Source organism: Gymnoscopelus braueri (genome assembly GCF_963280865.1).
Source record: "Gymnoscopelus braueri genome assembly, chromosome: 5".
In the NCBI taxonomy this organism is placed as follows: Eukaryota; Metazoa; Chordata; class Actinopteri; order Myctophiformes; family Myctophidae; genus Gymnoscopelus; species Gymnoscopelus braueri.
Window position 1 is genome coordinate 29499227 of NC_137606.1, and position 20840 is coordinate 29520066.

At 39.1% G+C, this 20840-nt stretch overlaps 2 protein-coding genes across 2 annotated transcripts; both read left to right on the plus strand.

Moving 5' to 3' along the window:
- The first annotated feature begins 5137 nt into the window (after positions 1-5137).
- On the plus strand, positions 5138-11113 carry tlcd1 (TLC domain containing 1). Its single transcript, XM_080429418.1, has 4 exons — positions 5138-5795; positions 7205-7287; positions 9326-9408; positions 9634-11113. Exons 1-4 carry the CDS (start codon positions 5590-5592, stop codon positions 10033-10035), a joined length of 774 nt encoding a protein of 257 aa, XP_080285544.1. The 5' UTR covers positions 5138-5589; the 3' UTR covers positions 10036-11113.
- Positions 11114-14218: 3105 nt separating this feature from the next.
- LOC308084911 (ras-related protein Rab-34-like) lies at positions 14219-20281 on the plus strand. Its single transcript, XM_080427896.1, has 11 exons — positions 14219-14423; positions 14991-15111; positions 15761-15852; positions 15999-16064; positions 16632-16733; positions 16982-17046; positions 18337-18388; positions 18474-18555; positions 19044-19134; positions 19293-19400; positions 19492-20281. Exons 2-11 carry the CDS (start codon positions 15037-15039, stop codon positions 19557-19559), a joined length of 801 nt encoding a protein of 266 aa, XP_080284022.1. The 5' UTR covers positions 14219-14423; positions 14991-15036; the 3' UTR covers positions 19560-20281.
- Positions 20282-20840: the final 559 nt, after the last annotated feature.

The window sequence follows — 20840 nt, forward strand, 5'->3', positions numbered from 1 at the left end:
CACTCTTTCTCACTCTTTAGAATAGCATATTGTCAGTGACATATTTGTCCTTTTATCTAGAGACTGTGAGACTGTCTGCATTGGATATGTGTCTGACTGCAACAGTCAATGTCCAGGAATGCACTTTGTGTAGCTACAGCAGGTTGTACAGTGAAACTGATGATAAACTCTCAGGTATGTAGGCTATACCTGTTGGCAAGAACTGCCTGAGCATTGCAAGTCTGACATCTCTTTATGAGGTAGAATGGCACTGTGTGGCTCAGTTCAGTGTGTTGCTGACAAATGCTGCTGTATTCACATGGTATGAGCTTACTAACAAAGATAATCATTGCGTTGCATCATGCTGAAACCACTTGAAGTTTGTGTAGAATGTGGTGTGTGTGGGGAAGTAAAATGATTTCTGTTCAGCAGCATTGTCAATATTCAGTTGACTAGTTTTAAATAAGCCCTTTATCAGCACTACTGACATGCTACTTGTAGATGTCCTGTAGCCTAATAGACTGACTATGCTAAAGATATGCTTTTCATAGTGTAAACTTATTTCATTTGTCTATCACCTTGGTGATAATCCATGCATGCATGTCATTGGCACGATTAAATCAAAAAATGTGCTGCGGCTGTCATAGTCTGCTCTCTGTGTATGATTGCATAACACTGTTGCCTGCGGGCTGCCATGGACACAATGTGGGGCATACAGTAAAACGTGTTCTGTGGGGTATTTTTCCTGAATGACAACACAGTTTATTTCTTCAAGAGGAAGATAAGTTTCTATTTATTTCTGACAGTCACAACTCATTACAGTGCCAGCACATTATTGTCTTGACATTAACCACTCATACCCAATCTGTTCAAAAACATATAAAATGTAAAATTCGAAATACACTATTTTGACTAATAATGAGTACAACCAAGGACTCAAATGGATTAACTATTTTCCTTCCACTACTCCCTCTCCAGACAGACCTATCATTGTTTGAATTACATTAGCTGCCCTCAATTAACCCACGGCATTTCTGTCAAAAGTCGCCTTTTCTTAAAGGCCTCAGGGGAAAGCTGTGATCAATACAATTCAGGAGCGCTGATGCAAGCACAAAGGTTTCTTGAGTCCTTCCAGACACCATGATGTGAGGAGTAAGGCACTTGTTTTTGGACACAACGATGTTGCACCTATTTGCTACTACAGAGATTGAGTACAATACAGAACCCACGTGTTAAAAGTCCCTGTTGGTTTAATTCTCAAGAATTTAAGACCTTAAAGCCAAATGCATACTTTCTCACACGTCGAAGATTCTGATTTTCAGCTGAAATGTTTACGTGATGCAGTGTCAAGTTTTTCATGATAATAATGCCAATGCAACAATAAGCACATCATTTTGGGGGGGCCAGGGGGGGGGAGTGTAAACGTGGTGAATGCATGGGTATGGTATGGGAAGTGGACAGATTGCACTAGTATCGGTGATGAAAAAACATAAAAAACAAAGAGTGATATACCAGGACAAAAGCTTGGGTTCTCAGCCTTTGACGTCTGTGTGAAAGCTGATAATATTTTACAAAAGAACCTCTGTGAAGTAACAATGAAACTGAAGCTCTAGCATCGTGTTACATTTTCCCTCTGAAATTAGAGGCTATTTTGTTACCGAGAGCTATTTGTGCTTACCAGGATATAGATTCCTTACAAGTTCCATCTATGCAAACTATATCCTAGGCTATAGTAGTCCATATGTCACCATCTGTAATGGTAAAAGGAAAAGAAAAGAAAAGGCAGGCCTATTTATTATTATATTATTTACATATTACGGTATAGTGACAGCGTAGATTGTCACAAATGCCACATTATGCCACACACACATTATGCCACGCACGCACGCACGCACGCACGCACGCACGCACGCACGCACGCACGCACGCACGCACGCACACACACACACACACACACACACACACACACACACACACACACACACACACACACACACACACACACACACACACACACACACACACACACACACACACACACACACACACACACACACACACACACACACACACACAGAAAGAGAGAGAAGATCAGAAGCATTGAAAATCTATTAAGGACAAACGACAAGCTACTGTAGATACATACATAGAATTGCATAATTGGATTATGATATAAATGCATTAGAAAAGGAAACACTGCCAGTTTTCACCTGTGAAAGATACATTTCTAGTAGTAGTGGGGTGAGGATGTTATCTTTCCTTGAAGTATACCCAATACCATCCCCAAGTGGTGTATGGATGAACGGCAAGCTACTGAACTCAACAACAGAGCCATTTATAGAAGATAGTCCTTATGGTCTTTTCTTCACATGAGGTTTTGCTGTCATCTGGTGGTGTGTCTCATTATCCCGTGGCGATAGAAGATATATCGTGGCCAATATTTGGGCCTCTGTCACCCCTTGGATGACACTCAGGTGAGGTCATTCTCCCCCTCTCCCTCTCACCCAGCTGTCCTCATTTGGAGCTCATGACATACAGTATGATAAGATGGAAAAACAACAACTGGTGAATTCTGGCCTCAACTACTAACCACCAGCACAAACCTACATGGCAAATGTATCTAATTTGATTTCCATTCCATTGGACTCAGTATGTGAAGGGCCCATCAACAGTCAGGGGCTCACATTACATTTTTCACAAAGAGTCTCAATATTTCAAAGGTTGTTACCATAGACATATTGTATTATCTGATCATTTCAGCGTTTTATTTGATATACTGTTACAGTATATATTACTACGGACATCCAAATTACATCAGATACTGATAAAAAAACCAATATATCAATGCGAAATCGTGCTCTTTTTATGATGGCTATTAGATCTCAGCAAATGTTATTAAGGTCGGGGGTCAAGACCAAGGCCAACTTTGCATGCACATTTCCAGTAGGCAAAGGAAGACACTTCACTAAAACTTTCAGCCTCATGGTACTATACCAAGCTACTTTACATTTACTGTACAACATGTACTGCTGAGTACGGGCCGTCTCCCCATTGGCTTAAACGGGGAAGTGTCCCCATTGGCTTAAAGTAGTGAAGGACAGCCAGGACAGCCAATGACAAATAGATGTCGCGGATGAAATAGGTGTCGCGGATGACGATGTCTCTGTCTGTTTATAGAGCAGCTTTGCAGCTGCTAAAAATCACTTTACAAATGTATTTATTATCTTTTTAATATTATAATTTTCTGTATTTTACAGTATACTTCTAGATGCCTTTTATATCGTTGAATGCTTTTTTATGCCATATGAAAAATACCTTGAATTGCCTTTGTGTATGTTATGTGTATGTCTATACAAATAAACATGCCTTAAAAAATTCTGCTCCTCTTTTAAATCACTCAATGGTATGAGGACGGATAGGTATGAACCTCATACCTGGCCAGCATTGTCTAGACATGTTGATGTGCAAGTGCTTGACCAAGTTTGAGTATTCAATACTAAGTGGTATTCATACTACCATTTGAGAATTTGTCTCCCACACATAAAATGTGCGAAATACACTTGCCTTGCCTCTCACAGCAGGATTTACTTCAATCCCTTTACCATTCAATACAAAGGAATTGTGACCATTCCTTAGACAGGATATATCCAGATTGTCATTGTGGTTAACCAAAGACTTTAAAAAAAAATATTGCAAGTTGCCTATACATAAATAATCGCTAATTCATTCATCAATAATAATACTGACATATACTGATTACATCAGGAATCTCCATATATGGGCATAGAAGGTACAAGCACAGACAGATACAAAGATGTCCATATATATGGGCATAAAAGGGAAAATGGGTGCAACAGGTATTGCATGTGACTTGAGTGGTCGTAATAATAATAATTACTATTATTAATGATGATAATGATGATTATTATTATTAGTAGTAGCAGCAGCAGCAATAGTAATAGTAGTAGTAATAGGCTTAGTACATTTCATCAATAAGAATGCTTTACATAAAACATTAACCAAAATAAACACTTTACAACAGAACATTTGAATTCAGTAAGAATGAAGAAACAAAAAAAGAGTAGTAGTAGTAGTAGTAGTAGTAAAGTAACTAAGTACATTTACTCAAGTACTGTACTTAAGTAGAATTTTTAGGTACTTTTACTTTACTGGAGTATTTCCTATTTTCAATACTTTTACTTCTACTCCACTACATCTCAGAGACAAACATTGTACTTTTACTCCACTACAATTATTTGGAAACTTGAGTTACTAGTTACTTTTCAGATATAAATTATTATATTATAAAACATACATTAACCACTTTAGCCCTATTTTATACATAGGCTATTTGAAAATAGCAGATCTACAAGCTCACAACGCGTCGCGATATGTGAGCTTATAGATCGGCTATTTTCAAACATTGTAGTACTTTTACTTTTGGTACTTTAAGTACATTTTGATACCAATACTTTTGTACTTTTACTCAAGTAAATTTTGAATTCTGGACTCTTACTTGTAACAGAGTATTTTTGTATTGCAGTATTGGTACTTTTACATAAGTAAAGAATTTGAGTACTTTTTCCACCACTGAGTAGTAGTAGTAGTAGTAGTAGTAGTAGTAGTAGTAGTAGTAGTAGTAGGCCAAGTAGTTGTATCCTCCCTCTCTTTACTTCCCTTCCCCTCCCCCCACTGGACCAGAGAGGCCAGCTGTGGGGAGTGAGTTGAACTTGTGTGCTGTTCATGCTGAAGTTGGAATGTCTTTTATCTAAAGAAAGAGGGCGTTGTCCATCTAAACATGTTGATGTCATTCGTCTTTAGCATTGGTCACTGCCAATTTATGATCAATACAATTTCTAAAATATGCCTATTGTTAAACTTTTAAACTTTAAATCTTAATGGAGGTATCACAAGAGAACATTACTGGATGTACACGATCAATGTTGTTTGTTTGATAATATGGGCGTGTACTGATATACATACACACAACATCAGATTCGATTTGTTGGATGTGATTTGTTGTTTTCAGTAAGATGACACCTCCTCTGCTCTGTCCCTCCTTGATTTTCTGGCTTTCTCAAATCGGGCCACCGCCCCCAGCACCTCCGCTGCACCACTCCCCTTTTACTTCAGTTCAGCCCTACAGTCTATGGTTCAGCCACACTATCATCTGGCAGGCTGAGCAGCAGCAACACGCTGCAAATGGAACTGAAGGCATCGACGCAAATCAAGTCGGAATGAGTTGATCCCGGGAGCCCCTGGAAGCAGTTTTATAGAGTTTTAGACAGTTGGAGAAGTGAGAAAAGCCACAATCTGTTGAAGACCAGCCCAGTGGAAGGAGGAGTAGCCTACGAGAGACAGTGAGTGAGAGAGAGAGAGAGAGAGAGAGAGAGGGGTGGAGAGAGGTCCAGGCAGCGCACACACACACACCCCCTCCCTTGACAAACCCCTGGATCCAAACAGAGAAGACTTCCATCACGCGTACCGACTGTGAACCAGCCTTCGAAAAGTGACAGGAGTTCGAGATAGAAAGTGTTAAAGGATCACACACGGACAAAACAAAGCAAAGAGAAGCACGGTAGTGTGTGAAAAAGAAAGTGGGAGGAGAGGATGGAGGCCCTGTTTCCTGTACTACAGAGCCGGCCCGGCCTGTCGGTGGTGGTGTGCTCGCTGCTGTTCAGGGTGGCACACCGGCTGCTGCAGAGACTCCCGGTGCCCAAACTAGTGCAACACGATGAGTTTCGCCTGTGGAAGTGGAGAAATCTGTCCGTTTCCCTCATCCACTCCCTGCTCACAGGGGCATGGGCTGTGAGCTGGTAAGTCTCTTCTGCACTGGGACACCATTGTTCATTCACAGTGGATCCACATGATGTGTGTGTGTGTGTGTGTCAGTCCATGGCAGTAGGGAAGAAGCTAGAGCTTGTTCAGACAGGGAACAGGGAGGGGATGCATTGCAGAAGACAATGGCATTTTCAAGTGAGGAAGGGAAATACATACCACTGTTAGTGTTCACACCCACACAGAGGTTGTAGGCTACTTGTTGTGTTCATTGAAGTTTAGTTTACATTGGTACATTATGGTGTGTTGTGGGGATCATTGAAAAGAAAGGTAGCATCATTCATAGGGAACACCCTAAATTCAAACATGAGGCCTAGTAAATGTTACTCAATCAGGCAATGCAAACACATGGTTGTGTAATGAAAGGTAGCCTGGCTGCACGAGACTCCCGCCTAGATCATAACCATGTGACGTGTTCACCAAAAACATTACTCAAATGACTCTCAATCAGCACTTAGCCTATGTCATGATGGCCCACTTTTGGTGTCTTTAGGAGGGGCCAACTTTGAATTTGAACATTGTGTTTACAAACCGCAACTGTCAAATATTAGGCCTACTTGTTTTAATCACAATCCTGATCATGTTGTTCAGGCAGGAAACAGGCAGATGGACAGGAAAAACCTGTTGGGAAGTTCAGAGCTCTGTTGTGAAATAATTTTGAAAAATGATTTTCTGTAGATGGCATGGGGTGGAGACAATTGTCTTTCATCTAGAGCCAAGCTTAAGGGAAGATTTGTTTTTAAAGAATCCTGTTTTGTGTGGTAGCTATCGTTCCTGTGGCATTATTGTAAGCACACGGTGATAAATGTGAGATATGACATTGTTTTAATTTACATAATGACTCACAGCTCACAACAAAATACTTGGTTGTTACTTTTACGGTCATACATACATTATTTATACAGGGTACATGTTTACAGTTTAGGCATTTAGCAGACGCTCTTCATCAATCATAATACACATAATACATCAAATGCATAAAAATAGTAAAGTAATACATAGTAAACCGATAATCTAATAATAACTAATACATACGTAAACCAAGAACCTATCATCAGCCTACATTGAAACTATACACACTATAGGATGCCAGGCCAACAATGACCTGGCACCTGTCTACACAACATGCTATCTAAGTTTAGCCTTTTCATATTCCTGCAAGGTCGTCATGGCTACGGTTCAAGCCCCACATGCAGGAACAAAAATAATAAGATTACTTTAGGCAGACAGTTAGCTGCAGGTGTATTGTTTTAAAAATCATTTTAAGTCAAGTGAATGGCAGAGTTCACACCAGAACTATAAAAAATACAATAGTGAACAATAAAGTGCTTGGTGTGACTGTGAACAGCCCTTTAAGTCTGTACTGATAACGTGTGTCTCTCTCCAGTGTGTTGATTTGGCCGGAGTTGCTGCAAGACATCCACTCTTACTACACTCCTGTGACCTACCTGCTCATCTGTGTCTCATCAGGTCAGTGACCAGGTCATAACACATTTTACAGAAAGGAAAAAGAACATGCAATGACTGCATTGATACAGTATGTAACATTTTGTTGTGTTAACAGTCAGAAATCATATTTCATTGTCAAACTTTACTTTACATAACACAAGGCACCAGGTTTGATCTAATTCTAATAAGTTAACAAGGCATTGGGAGAAGTCCTTAACATTGTTGAATAGATTGTAAGTTCCCACACTTAATATTTACAAGCCTACAGTACTGTCTGTGAGAGAAAATATCAAAACGTCCCCCCCATTGTGTCACTTTCCCGACGGAGAGAGGTAATTGCAACAATGTCTTAACTACAATAAAGATGGCGCTGCATCTAGCGTCCAATCTACGTGAAAGTCATTGCCAAGTCAGCCATATGCAAATCAACAAGGCAGGCGCTCCGACAGCGAGGCCTTGAGTGCCTGTGCCAAGCAGCTGATGGCCTTGCGCTTCAACAAGTGCGCCGTACAAGTTGGCAAGCTGTGATGGATGGATAGGTTAACACTAGTTTTTAAATTTGGTATCGTAATGTAAACGAATGTCAATGGAAGAGTAGAAAGACCACCTCCAACCACTGCTGACGTTCTAGTTACATTTTATCAACACTGTACCATTCAGATTGTTTATAATATAAAACCAATAAAATAAAATAAATGTATTAATTAAAATGGTCTCAGAACGCCAGACTCATGCACAAAATGCAAATATTGAAGATGTCTTAGATGGTAGCATAAAATTGGCTAATGGGAGGGCGGGCGGACCGCTGACGTCACTCTGACTCAGCCATAACCATATAAGGAGTTCCCAATGCAGCTACGCCCAAATATGGAGTGTGTTTTCTAACCCCAATGTGTCGTCATGGCATCAGCCGCAAACAAATCATTTAACTCCATATATAGGCACAAAAGGGTGCATACCCATATATTGGCATAACGGGGACATGGACTGACAGATACAGATATCTCCATAGATGAGCATAAAAGGGACACGGGTAGTCTGACAAACCCCCAACACTATGACTCAGACATATTTGTCAGATCGGCAGTGTGACATAGGTGTGAGGGCCGCACCTCTAGTATACTAAACTGACATGGCACTTCTAAATTGTTATTGGGCACCAAGCTAATCCACTGAAGACTAGTCTGTTCTATTCTTGTGCTTCTGGGATATTTGTGGGTGTGTGTGCTGTGTGCCATTCAGATTTATGTGCATCTGTGTTTGTAACCATGAAGACGCAAATCTGTGGAGATAATGCCATAACAACATCAAACAAACATAATTTCCACAGGGACAAACCATGTCAGATAGTGGAGATCAGATTACTGATCATCATAGGGGCTTGTTTGTCTGTCTATCGAGTGTCCTGGTTGAATGCTACATGCTGCTCACATTGGAGAGAGTTACAGTATACTGTCCAATACGCTGTGTTAATAATCTTGTGCACTGCTTTATGAAAGCAAGCACAGGAAGGGATGATAAATAATGACCCACAGTGGCATGCCAAACAATTTATCAGTCATCTCCTGTTAACCCATTCAATCCGGGAACTCATCTCTGTCATTTTAGATTGCTTTGGCTATTCAAAAATAGCAGATATACAAGCTCATAGCGCGGCACAGTGCCCCGCTATGAGCTTGTAGATCTGCCATTTTTGCAAATATTTGATATATATATATATTTTTAAGTGGACATTTGTAACTCAAATCTTTGCTTCTTGGGGGTCCCTGGAACTAAATATTTTACAAATGTTCACTTTAAAAAATGTGTATTCCAAGATTTTCCCACGTTTTCAAGATTTTTCTAAAATAGCAGATCTACAAGCTCATAGCGCGGCAAAATGACACAAATTATGCTTTCCCGGTCTTAAAGGGTTAAGCAGTACTGTAGTTGTGATTGGTTAAGCAAAAAAAAAAAGTGCAAATTGTGATTACATCTTTTATTATTATACTGAATTAATCTATCATAGTACACATATCGGTCAGTGAAATATGTTAATTTGTTTCCTCTCTGCTTGCAGGATACTTTTTGCAAGACGCAGGTGACATCATCTTAACTGGACACACAAAAGCATCATGGGAATTCTTACTGCATCATGTATTGGTAATATGCACTGGCCTTATTCTCTTTTCAACAGCATCACAGTTACATTGCTGGTTTTGAGTTTTCGCAGTTAACATTGTAAGCACATTTGTATCAGTAATTCACTAAAGTTTCCTCTTCAATGTTTTTCCTGTCACAGATTTTTGCTTATCTTTGCTATATTTTAGAGAGAGGGTATATGGTATAACTCTTCACTTCATGTCTCTTTCCCTTTTCGCCATGTAGGTGCTCTTGTGCTTCCTGTATACTCTCTACACCCATCGGTATATTGCAGGTACTGTAATAGCTCTCTTTGTAGAGGTCAACAGTGTCACGCTGCACCTGAGACTGCTGTTTAAACTAGCGGGGGCGCAGTCCTCTCCTGTGTACCGAATCAACAAAGTACTCAACCTCTTTACCTATGTTTTCTTCCGTCTGAGTGCTCAGTTCTACCTTACCTGCTACATCATTCACAATTACTCCTGGTTGGACCATGGTTTTTACTTATTTTGTACCATGATGATGATGAACATTATGATCCTAATCTACTTCTACCGTCTGCTACGCGCTGACTTTTTCCCAAGGAGCAAGGCCCATGTGGTACAGAATGGACCCGACAATAACAACAGAAAGTTTCTAAATGACTGAATGGAAAAGATTTGACATAGACATTGCCATCATGTATTTTTGGAGATACTTTTTTGTTTGTTACCTGGTCTGTTTAGACTGATACTGTTATTCTCATGCCAACATTGCTTCCTTGTGTCACACTGTACACAAAAACAGCCACTTGCTTCACAGCAACTTGTAGTAGAACAAGCTACAGCCAGTGGAAGATGTGGTGTACTGTATGTCCTTAACTGATGTCTCTGTATGACGCCTATTGATACTCACAAAGTAACAGATGATACATACTGTTTGGACACATGCAATTAACAATGACACAATAGTTTGACATTTATAAATGCAATTTACAATTGCTATAGATTTGTTCAAATTTGCCTCAATGATAATTGAATATGTGCTGGATTAAGGGGTCCTAACTGCCAGTTACCATCGAATAGTCTCATGGATTATGCAGTCGGGAGGGTGCTATACTGAAATAACTAGCAGCACAATAACTAGCAGTACAATCAGCACTTTTGATAAAGATGAACTCCCTTTCTTTTTTAAAAAGAGTAATTTGAAAATGGATGATTATGAATTCCTTTTCTTATACATTTCATACATTCCACAAATGTTGAGTACTTACGTAATTGTACTGTACTGATTTGATCTTAGAATCAGTACATTTCATTTACACCAAAATGTTTTATTGAATCGATTTAGCATAATGGCAAGTTGTAAACAAAGAATGTGTTTTGTGAGTTGCAATGGCCTTATTGTACCACAGTTCACTCCAAATAGTACAATAGCCATTCAAAAATATATTTGCTTAGACTTGGCATCGAAAATATGTTTTTTTCCCCTCTTAAACAAGATATGACTACTCTAATCTTTTTTATATACGTTTTCCCAAAATGTAATACATTTTTATAAGAAAAGCATAGAGAAGCAATTTAACAGAAGCCAAATGCACCTGACTGTGACCACAAGTTAGCCTGTGTTGAAATTTAATAGCCTCATGTTCTGGATTGTTGAAATGAGTAATGAATTATTGTTTTTGTTTCATCTTGAAAATGTATGCATTGTTATAATGTCCAATAAAATGTTTTGTCATAATAAACTATGCCTAAGCCTAACCTTATTCCTAACCTTAACATCAGTAAAACAAATACAAGAACCGCTGGGGGCGAGCGGTCCGTGAAAAGAATGTGGGCGAGTGTGTTTTGAGGCGAGCGTTCCGATTACCCATACGACGCAATTGCACAGCTCCATTACACATTATGGGGGTGTTGAGGGGTGGAATATAGTGGGCACTAGGGAAATCTGTGCACCAGGGAAACTGGGCACCTGAATTAGGATTCGTGTCCAAGTCATTTTTAATTTTATATAGCATGCTGCTTTGTTGTTGGTAAGTGATATTAAACCCACTGTTATTTAAACCCCCAAGCACAACAGGACGAGGTCAAAAGTACAATATAAGAGTGTATTTGCCAAAATAGTACTGTTAAAAAATAGTACAAATTGAGAAACATAAAAAAAAACATAGTCAAATGAAGACAGAAAACAGCTAAACTACAGTATAAAATGATAAATAGAAGCCTGCTGTTAAAAAATAGATAAAAATGAGTAGCCTACTGTTGAAACATAGAGGTGGGGGGGGTAGTGGTTTGATCGCAGCATTTGTATATACACATACATCGAAAGAATGAGCATGAATGGAACAACCACTGAAACATTCTTGACATATCCTACAAGTCTTGACATACAGTACAAGACACTCACGTTTCCATATGAGAGCTGCTCTTACCATTTCAGCCCCCAAACCAGGAACATTTAGCATCTAGCATCATTGTTAATAAAGTATTCAATCTCACAGGCAGTGCACCAGTGCCCAGTCCTCCGGGTGGCCCTAGTGCCCACTCGTGACTCATCCTAGTGCCCAGTTTTCCCGGTGCCCAGATTTCCCTAGTGCCCACTCTTCTCCACCCCAAAGTGCCCACTCTTCCAGGTGCCCAGTCTTCCCAAAAAGTATGGTGCCCACCTATCCTGTATCCTTTCAAAGCATAGGCCTACATCAAATAATGGAGAGTTTCAACTGCAAAGCTTTTATTTTGGAAGACAAGATTCGACTACCGATGGCTGTTGTTGACTATCATGCATGCGTTTTATTTTTCAGGATTACTTTCCTATTTGTTGTATTTTTATTGTTAAATGAGGTGAGATTAACTTTATTAACCCCACGGTGTGTAAAGATCACCGGCACAATCCACTATTGGGCTATGTAGTTGCTAACCTTTGTCGTTTTAAATTGTGCAAATAAATAAATACATTAAAATGCGTGACCCAAACGGCATCATTGTTTTGCTCCGATCGGGACCTCTCCCTCCTAGGGCTAGTTTAGATCTAGATTTGACATCATTGACTTGAGTGGTTGTAGATGGCTATTTTCAAATGGCCGAAATGTATATAGGGCTAAAGTGGTTAATGTATGTTTTGTAATAATAATCAAAATCTACAAGTCTAGTAACTAAAGTTTTCTAATCATTGTAGTGGAGTAAAAAGTACAATATTTGCCTCTGAGATGTAGTGGAGTAGAAGTAAAAGTACTTAAAATTGGAAATACTCCAGTAAAGTAAAAAATACCTCAAGATTGTACATAACAATAAGTACAGTACTACTTCCACTGTACTTAGTTACTTTACACCACTGTTGACTTGTATCCGTCCACAAAGTTGCTAAAACGCTGTGTTTGCATGATAACCATAGAGTTATAAGATGATAACCGTTTCAATCTTAATCGAGCGTCTCTTCCAAAAGTAAAGTCTACAGCCCATCGCCCGGAGGGACGGTCCGACTCCGACAATGATTGGTTAGTCGGTTGTCAGGGGGACAAACATTATTTTCATACAAGATTAAAAAAAAATCTTTCTTTTGTAGTGTAAAGTAACTAAGTAGGCCTACATTTACTGAAGTACTGTACTTAATACAATTACAATTACAAGTACAATTTTTAGGTATTTTTTTTACTTTAATGGAGTATATTTCCAATTTTCTTAGCCCTAGAATGTCTGTGATCTTACATACATTTCAAGTATTCCAAATACACAGTCATAGATCTCTCTCGGTCCCCCACTGTGTAGTGCCCATCTGCGCGGCCATAACAGTGCTCTAAACTCCGTCTGTACTCACCCAATAATTAATTCCTAAGACGTGTAGTCATATTTTGTCCTCTAGTTTCATATCCATGTGAAAGTTCTGCCAGAAAACGTGTGTTTAGTCAAATATCTCCACTTTTTCACGAGCTGCACACGGACGTGTTTCTGTACGACGCGAGGGGCCAGGAATGATTGCAGCACTGAATATACGTAACTTCCTTTAGGACGCACAAATGTTTGGGACACACAATTGACAGGTGCTTGTGATTGCTGCGGGGTAATGAATCATCACCTGCCAATTGTGTGTCCCAAACATTTGTGCGTCCTAAAGGAAGTTACGTATATTCAGTGCTGCAATCATTCCTGGCCCCTCGCGTCGTACAGAAACACGTCCGTGTGCAGCTCGTGAAAAAGTGGAGATATTTGACTAAACACACGTTTTCTGGCAGAACTTTCACATGGATATGAAACTAGAGGACAAAATATGACTACACGTCTTAGGAATTAATTATTGGGTGAGTACAGACGGAGTTTAGAGCACTGTTATGGCCGCGCAGATGGGCACTACACAGTGGGGGACCGAGAGAGATCTATGACTGTGTATTTGGAATACTTGAAATGTATGTAAGATCACAGACATTCTAGGGCTACAATTTTCTGTACTTTTACTTCTACTCCGCTACAGCTCACTCAGAGCGAGGCAAATTATTTGCCTCGCAATATTATACTTTTACTCCACTACAATTATTTGAAAACTTTAGCTACTAGTTAGTAGTTACTTTGTAGATTTTGATTATTATTACAAAACATACATTACCCACGGCCACTTCAGCCCACATTTTGGCCATTTGAAAATAGCCGATCTCCAAGCTCACAATGCATAGCAATGCGACCGTAGGATGCAATGCATTGTGAGCTTGTAGATCTCCAATTTAAATAGATTTTGAAACCCCAGACTTTTACTTGTAACAGAGTATTTCTACATTGCAGTATTGATACTTTTACTTAAGTAAAACATGTGAATACTTTTTCAACACACGCACACGTTTCTAAACCACAAACTAGCGGTTGCCATGACAACCAACAAACCAGCCACTTGCAGCCATCGCATCCGTCCGACCTTCAGGGTATGGGATCATAGACTCAGCGTATCCCAAATTCCTGAATGGAAAAATCCCCAAACTGACTCAGCTGTCCCGACCCGACAGACTCCTGTGTTCTTCTACATTTCTTTTTTTTACCGTAGATCGTGTTGCAACAACGTATCATCCGACTGTAAGTTCACACTCTACTATCTTGATGAATGAGCGTAGGTTTTCGTAAGAAGACGCACGCTTCTTATTTCATACGAAATATAGCTAGAAGACAGAAGATGAGACATTCCATCTCTTCTGCTACTATATACATTTAGTTTCGAATGTAGCTAAATTATAACTAGTTCAGGATTGACTTGTATTTGCGGTTGTTATATCTTTGGTTACTTCATATGGAACCACCCACAACTAGCATTGTTGTTAGATAGTGGGCTGCAACTTATAGCTATTAATTAACAGAGATTTCTTGAACAATAGGATTAAAATAGATCCGATCCGAGAGGATGATCATCTCTCAAAACAGATGACCATAGTACCTGATTGGCTCTGCATGTGGTCCTGCATTTAATCTCTGCTGCCAGATTGTTTGACAGACACCCTCTCATTTCAATTATATTCTATTCAATGTATGGAATTGCTATTACATTTAATTAAATTCAGTTCAGTTCCATTACATTCAATTCTCTCTCTCTCTCTCTCTCTCTCTCTCTCTCTCTCTCTCTCTCTCTCTCTCTCTCTCTCTCCACAGTATACCTACTACATGTCCCTCTGGTTAACAATAGCTTGAGGGCCTCATGTCTGTACGTATCTCAGCTATGAGTGTACTTCCTCCAGTTCGAAGGGACCGAATCATTGCCCAACTCCCTCAGGTAAACTATTTAATAGCAAGCACCACAATGGCATGTGGTAGACCCTACTATGGGTAGACCCCCAGTAATGTACAGCCCTCCAAAATGCCTCTGGTGGAAGAAGTACTCACATATTTTACTAAAGTAAAAGTATCAATACTGCAATGTAGAAATACTCAGTTACAACTAAGTAAATGTCCGGAATGTATAAATGTTCTTTAGTATAAGTACAAAAGTATTGGTCTCAAAATGTACTTAAAGTACCAAAAGTAGAAAGTACTCATTATACAGAATGTTCCATTTCACAACTTTTCAAATGTATACAAATCTTTTGCAAATAGCAGATCTACAAGCTATGCCTTGTGAGCTTGTAGATCGGCTATTTTCAAATGGCCGAAATGTATATAGAGTTTAAGTGGTTAATGTATGTTTTGTAATACAAATCTAAATCTACAAAGTAACTAGTAACTAAAGTTTTCAAATAATTGTTGTGGAGTAAAATTATAATACAAATGTAGTGGAGTAGAAGCGAAAGTACTGAAAATTGGAAATACTCCAGTAAAGTAAAAAAATATATATCAAAATATATATGTATTTAAGTACAGTACTTGAGTAAATGTACTACTCACGTTGCTTTCCACCTCTGAAAAATGCCCCTCCTCTGTTCTAGTGTTTCAGTAAAGAGGCTGCTCTTCACACCAAAGATGAGTTCAACAACAAGATGAAGACTGCTTGTCAAGAGCAACGGACTGGCACAGTAGGGTGAGTTAAGAGGCCTTAAATGTGTCTCATAATAGAGAATGGAGACCTAGAGACACACTTTACCTTTACAATAGCATTGTATCGATATTGTGGAATCAATATTGTGTGGTTGTTTAATTTGACCCTCTAACTTTTTCCTTGTGTAGCTTCAGAATTTCCAAGGTCATTGTTGTTGGTGACTTGGCTGTTGGGAAAACCTGCCTAATTAATAGGTAAGCAGAACTGTACTGAAAAGTACTGTTCACACCAAGAACGATAACTATATAACGATAACTATAAATACATATTGTTTTACAAATTGTCCTTCTAACTCAAGTGGAAGGCGGAGTCCACACCACAACTATGACAACAATGACAGTGACGAATGATATCTTGGGATCACTCTGGGAGTGACAGCCAATCAGAATCTATCCAAATGGAAGGACTGATGTTTACAGAAAGTTAGCGTTCATCAGTGTGGATACTCACAAGTATCTCTAGCACTATCTCTACAACTTTGAGATTTGTGTCAAATATAAAGTGTGAAGAAATAAAATGTTTTATTATTATTTATTTTTTTATGATTCAATGTTTATTCGTTTTTTGTTATACACAGAAATTAGAATATAAACAAAAGGATGTTTTATTATTATTAAGTACAAGTGCACCCTGCCCCAATTCATTATGTCAAACTGAGAGACCAGACCATAAAGAAATTACTTCACCTTAACCTCTACCTTTTTTAAATATTGTTTTGTAATTTTATTATACAATGTCCTTATATTGTATTTCATTGTTAGGTTTTGTAAGGATGCTTTTGATAAAAACTACAAGGCGACAATTGGCGTTGACTTCGAGATGGAGCGGTTTGAGGTGCTTGGAGTGCCCTTCAGTCTACAGTTGTAAGTTTTCTATGTTCTCTATTAAGTTCTCAAGTTCAGCATTATGTTGAATTCCTACTCCATCGTACAACGGTGTGACATGGCAAAAATACCAGATATACAAGCTCACAACACATCGCAATGTGACATGTTGTGAGCATGTAAATTGGCCACTTTTTGATGTGCGACACCGACGTAGAAAGAAGTATAAAATCGAGCCATATCATGCCTCTTGTGCTACTGTATACCAACGCCTCTCTGCTTTACAGGTGGGACACTGCAGGCCAAGAGAGATTCAAGTGCATTGCTTCTACATACTACAGAGGAGCCCAGGGTACAAATATGTAGCAAATATTTATAGCAAACTTTTTGTGTGAGCGAGTTTTAGAGCCAAAACAAACAAAATAAAATAAGAGTATGAAAAATTCACAATATTGACGACTGCAGTTCCCACACTGAGGGCGCGCTCCCACCAAGAGTTGGCTGGCCGCTGTTAAACGCAGGTTGTGCGCGGCCACAGTTTTTTGCAGCCAGCGGATTCTAAAAAACGGGAGTGTCGCGCCTGTCACTCACTTTCAGGACCCTCCCCGTAGCCTGCACTGCCTGCTGCCTTGAGCACCATTGCTTCCTGAGTCTTGAGACGGTCCGCCTTCCACTCACCCGATTGGACAGAGGGAGAAAATCGGCTCCTGCCTCCAGCAGTTTTATGCTTAGTCGCGGAGAGCAGATAAACGCAAGGTCTGCGCGACAAGCGGAAAAATCTGCTCTTGCGTGAATCAACGCATTTGCATTGACAATGCATTGGCAGATTCTGCAAACAGCGGCCAGCCAACTCTTGGTGGGAGTAAGTGCAAATGCAGCCCTAAGGCTGCATTTTTCGGACTGAGAAGGAATTCCAGACAGGATTTTAAACATGGTAGTAAAAAAAGGGTTATTTGTAGAGATCCCAGAGGGGAAATTACTTTTCTGCATTTGACCCATCCTATGAGGAGTGTGTTGCACAGGGAGCAATTAGGACTTCAGTGACTTGCTCAGGGACACCTCAGCATGAAGCCTGGAGGAACCAGGGACCCTCTGATTTCCAGAAGGCTGCGCTGCCTCCTGAGCCTCTGCCACTGTTTGGAATATCTCTGCTGTCCGGCAGAAACCAGCTAACTCCAAAATGTTCTTTTTTCAGGAAATGACCAAAACAAAAGGAGTCAGCAAAACCATCTAACTCCACCCCCTTTGGTGGACTTAGCTGGTTTAGCAGAAAGTTTGAGGATCCAATGGAGTTAGCTGGTTTTGTCATTTAATACTTTTCATTGGTTCAATATTTTTTTAATCAACACACAGATGTAAAGGGTGTTCAATAGCAGTGTTTATGAAGAAAAAAAAGCAAAAGCGGAAAGATTGAGTTAGCTGGTTTCTGCCGGACAGCAATGATATAATAAACTGGCTAGAGCATGTCACTTTATCAACATTTACAATGCATTGAAAAAAAGAATTCAGAAAAAGTAGCATCCACAAAAAGGCTAAATGTTTCTGTTAATATTTTGCACTTGGACAACTATGGCTTTATATAAGACAAATGTATAGATGCAATGTATCCTCACATTAACGGTTGTTTCTTCTCTCATTACAGCCGTGATTATTGTGTTTGATGTGAATGATGTGGCATCCTTAGGCCATACAAGGTAGGTTTTATGTCTTGAGAAAAACATTTTAAACTTTAAACACTTTTGGTGCTCTTGGAGACTTTTTGTTTTTATGTGTTAACAGGCAGTGGCTTGAAGATGCTTTGAAAGAGAATGACCCCACCAGTGTTCAGCTTTTTCTGGTTGGCACAAAGAAAGACTTAAGTGTACGTACGGTGTATGCACACTATCCCAAAAATCAACAGAAGGATAGCAGTATCGACCTGTAATGGTCCATATAGTGTATGCCTGTGGATTTGACACATTGTGTCATTGAGTGATGGATAAATAAAACTCAAGCCACAGGAATGCATTTGCTCCTCCCTAACTAGACCCAAAGCATTTGTGGTAGAATGTCAGATGTTGGATACTTGGACATTATAACTTATAATACAACAGATGTGGGAAGTGTCTTGTTACTATTACATTATTTAAATACTTTTAGGCAGCTTTTTAGTAATTAGGGTAATTTCGTAGTGGAGTACTCTCACTCTTGACTTGAGGAAATTTTACCTGAAGTAACTGCTTCTACTTAAGTAAGGTTTTTCAGTTCTCTCGTCCATGGCAATTCATACAATTTTCTTAAATGATGTGAGTTCAAGTTAGACATATGTTGGTTATCATGCTTTTTACCTGGAATGCTTTCATTTTTCAGTCTCCTGCACAGTACTCTCAGATTGAACAGGATGCCATTAAAATGGCACAAGAAATCAAGGCGGAGTATTGGGCTCTGTCATCATTGACAGGTGAGGGAATGCGTCTATATATTTCTCTGTACACATATAGAATACTTCAATTGATCTCTGGCAGTACAACGCTATTTTTGCATGCTTTGTGTGGATCTAAATGAAAGTCAACTGTATTAAAACCAGTGATCACAATGTTTGTTTTCATATTGATGAAGGAGAAAATGTCAACGAGTTTTTCTTCCGTGTTGCATCGTTGACATTTGAGACAAACGTTCTTGCTGAGTTGGAGAAAAGTGGAACGAGGAACATTGGGGACGTTGTCAGTGAGTATACATATTATATTTATAATGCTTTCTGTTGCTTGTAATTATTAAACAAGACATAACTTGATTCCAAACTGTTAATTTGCTTCAGGAATTAGCAGTGGTCCAAGTCATCTGCAAGCTACATCAAAGAAGAAACACGCAAACTGTTGTCAGTGAGGAGACTGGATGTTAATATCCATCAAAATGTACTGTACAGAAACATGAACAAGCTCTGTGGAAAAACAGTGAATTCATAGCCACTCTCTGAGACATTGGGTTTTGCTGGAAGTATAGAGCCGGAATAGTTGGTCTTTCAGAGACATTACTATTCAGTTTTTCCTGGCCCTGGAATGAGTGTTCCGCATTTGGATGTGGATTCCTGTGGTGTGGTCATTCTAACTGGTCTTGGGAGTCGTGACACAGCCTTTACTTAAAAGTTCCTCTTTCCAAAATAAATGACTACATCGGTACTGACAAAATACCTGACATGGATGCTTTCAAGTTATCATGAGCTGCATGTGTGAGTGTGTTCTTATCCTAACAGTATCTATTTAATTCTATTGCATAGATCTTCTGCTCATAATTTACTTTTTTTGCACAACAATGCTCTGTGACGAGCCTTATATTCAATTATTTTCATGGTTGAGTATGTTAATGTGTTGAATTGTATTATAAGACCATAGATGCCTTGTGTATACTAGCTAGTTCCAACATTGACAGATTTTGTATTGTATGCTTTACGGAAAATGTTTAAGTAATTTCTGGTTCTATTACTTTTGGTACATAAAACAAGCAACCAACCTCAAATTAACAGTACAGATTAGTGTATCAGACAAAGTGTAAAAAATGTATCATGTTTTCTATTTTTAATTAAAGAATTAAACAAGGTTTCATATAAATTATGTTTATTTCCATATTTCCTAAATGGTCACTTTTAAAGGTAATAAAATGTTGAAGACCTAATGAGAAATGTGTTTTTGAACAGATTATAATATATAATAGTCCGGCAGCCCCTGAGGTGATGCGTCTGGCTAGCACGCCACTACTTTCTGCTCTGCATCCTCCTTCATTATGTTCCTTAGCTGGGAGCTCATTTGACTGATGTTTATCACTTCTACCTCCTGACAGACTATAATCTGGAGAGTAACTGACTTGACTTGAGTACATACCGTATGTTGGTTGCAGATATTCATTCAGTACATGCCTTTTTGCAAGCCTCTGTCATAATAATATAATTCTATATATTAAAATATCAAGATGGCCGTGGGAATGATAGTTATGCTTGTAGCTCCAAAGATCCATGTATTCTAATAATGTACATACTAAAGTGACCTTATTCTGAAAAAATGGTCAAGCAAAGGTCAGCAAAGAAGGTCAAATTACCTAGTGTTAGACCACCTTTAGAAAAACTCAATACCCCGAAGCATACCCCATTAGGTTCTGTTGGACTTTTAAAAG

Bases quoted from the DNA above. Each gene is read 5' to 3' on its own strand.
- LOC308084911 (XM_080427896.1), top strand. From the start codon at position 15,037: ATGTCTGTACGTATCTCAGCTATGAGTGTACTTCCTCCAGTTCGAAGG. The intron at 19,135-19,292 runs GTGAGGGAATGC...ATATTGATGAAG, and splicing joins GGCTCTGTCATCATTGACAG to GAGAAAATGTCAACGAGTTT. The intron at 19,401-19,491 runs GTGAGTATACAT...AATTTGCTTCAG, and splicing joins GAACATTGGGGACGTTGTCA to GAATTAGCAGTGGTCCAAGT.
- tlcd1 (XM_080429418.1), top strand. From the start codon at position 5,590: ATGGAGGCCCTGTTTCCTGTACTACAGAGCCGGCCCGGCCTGTCGGTG. The intron at 5,796-7,204 runs GTAAGTCTCTTC...GTCTCTCTCCAG, and splicing joins GGGGCATGGGCTGTGAGCTG to TGTGTTGATTTGGCCGGAGT. The intron at 9,409-9,633 runs GTAATATGCACT...TTCGCCATGTAG, and splicing joins TCTTACTGCATCATGTATTG to GTGCTCTTGTGCTTCCTGTA.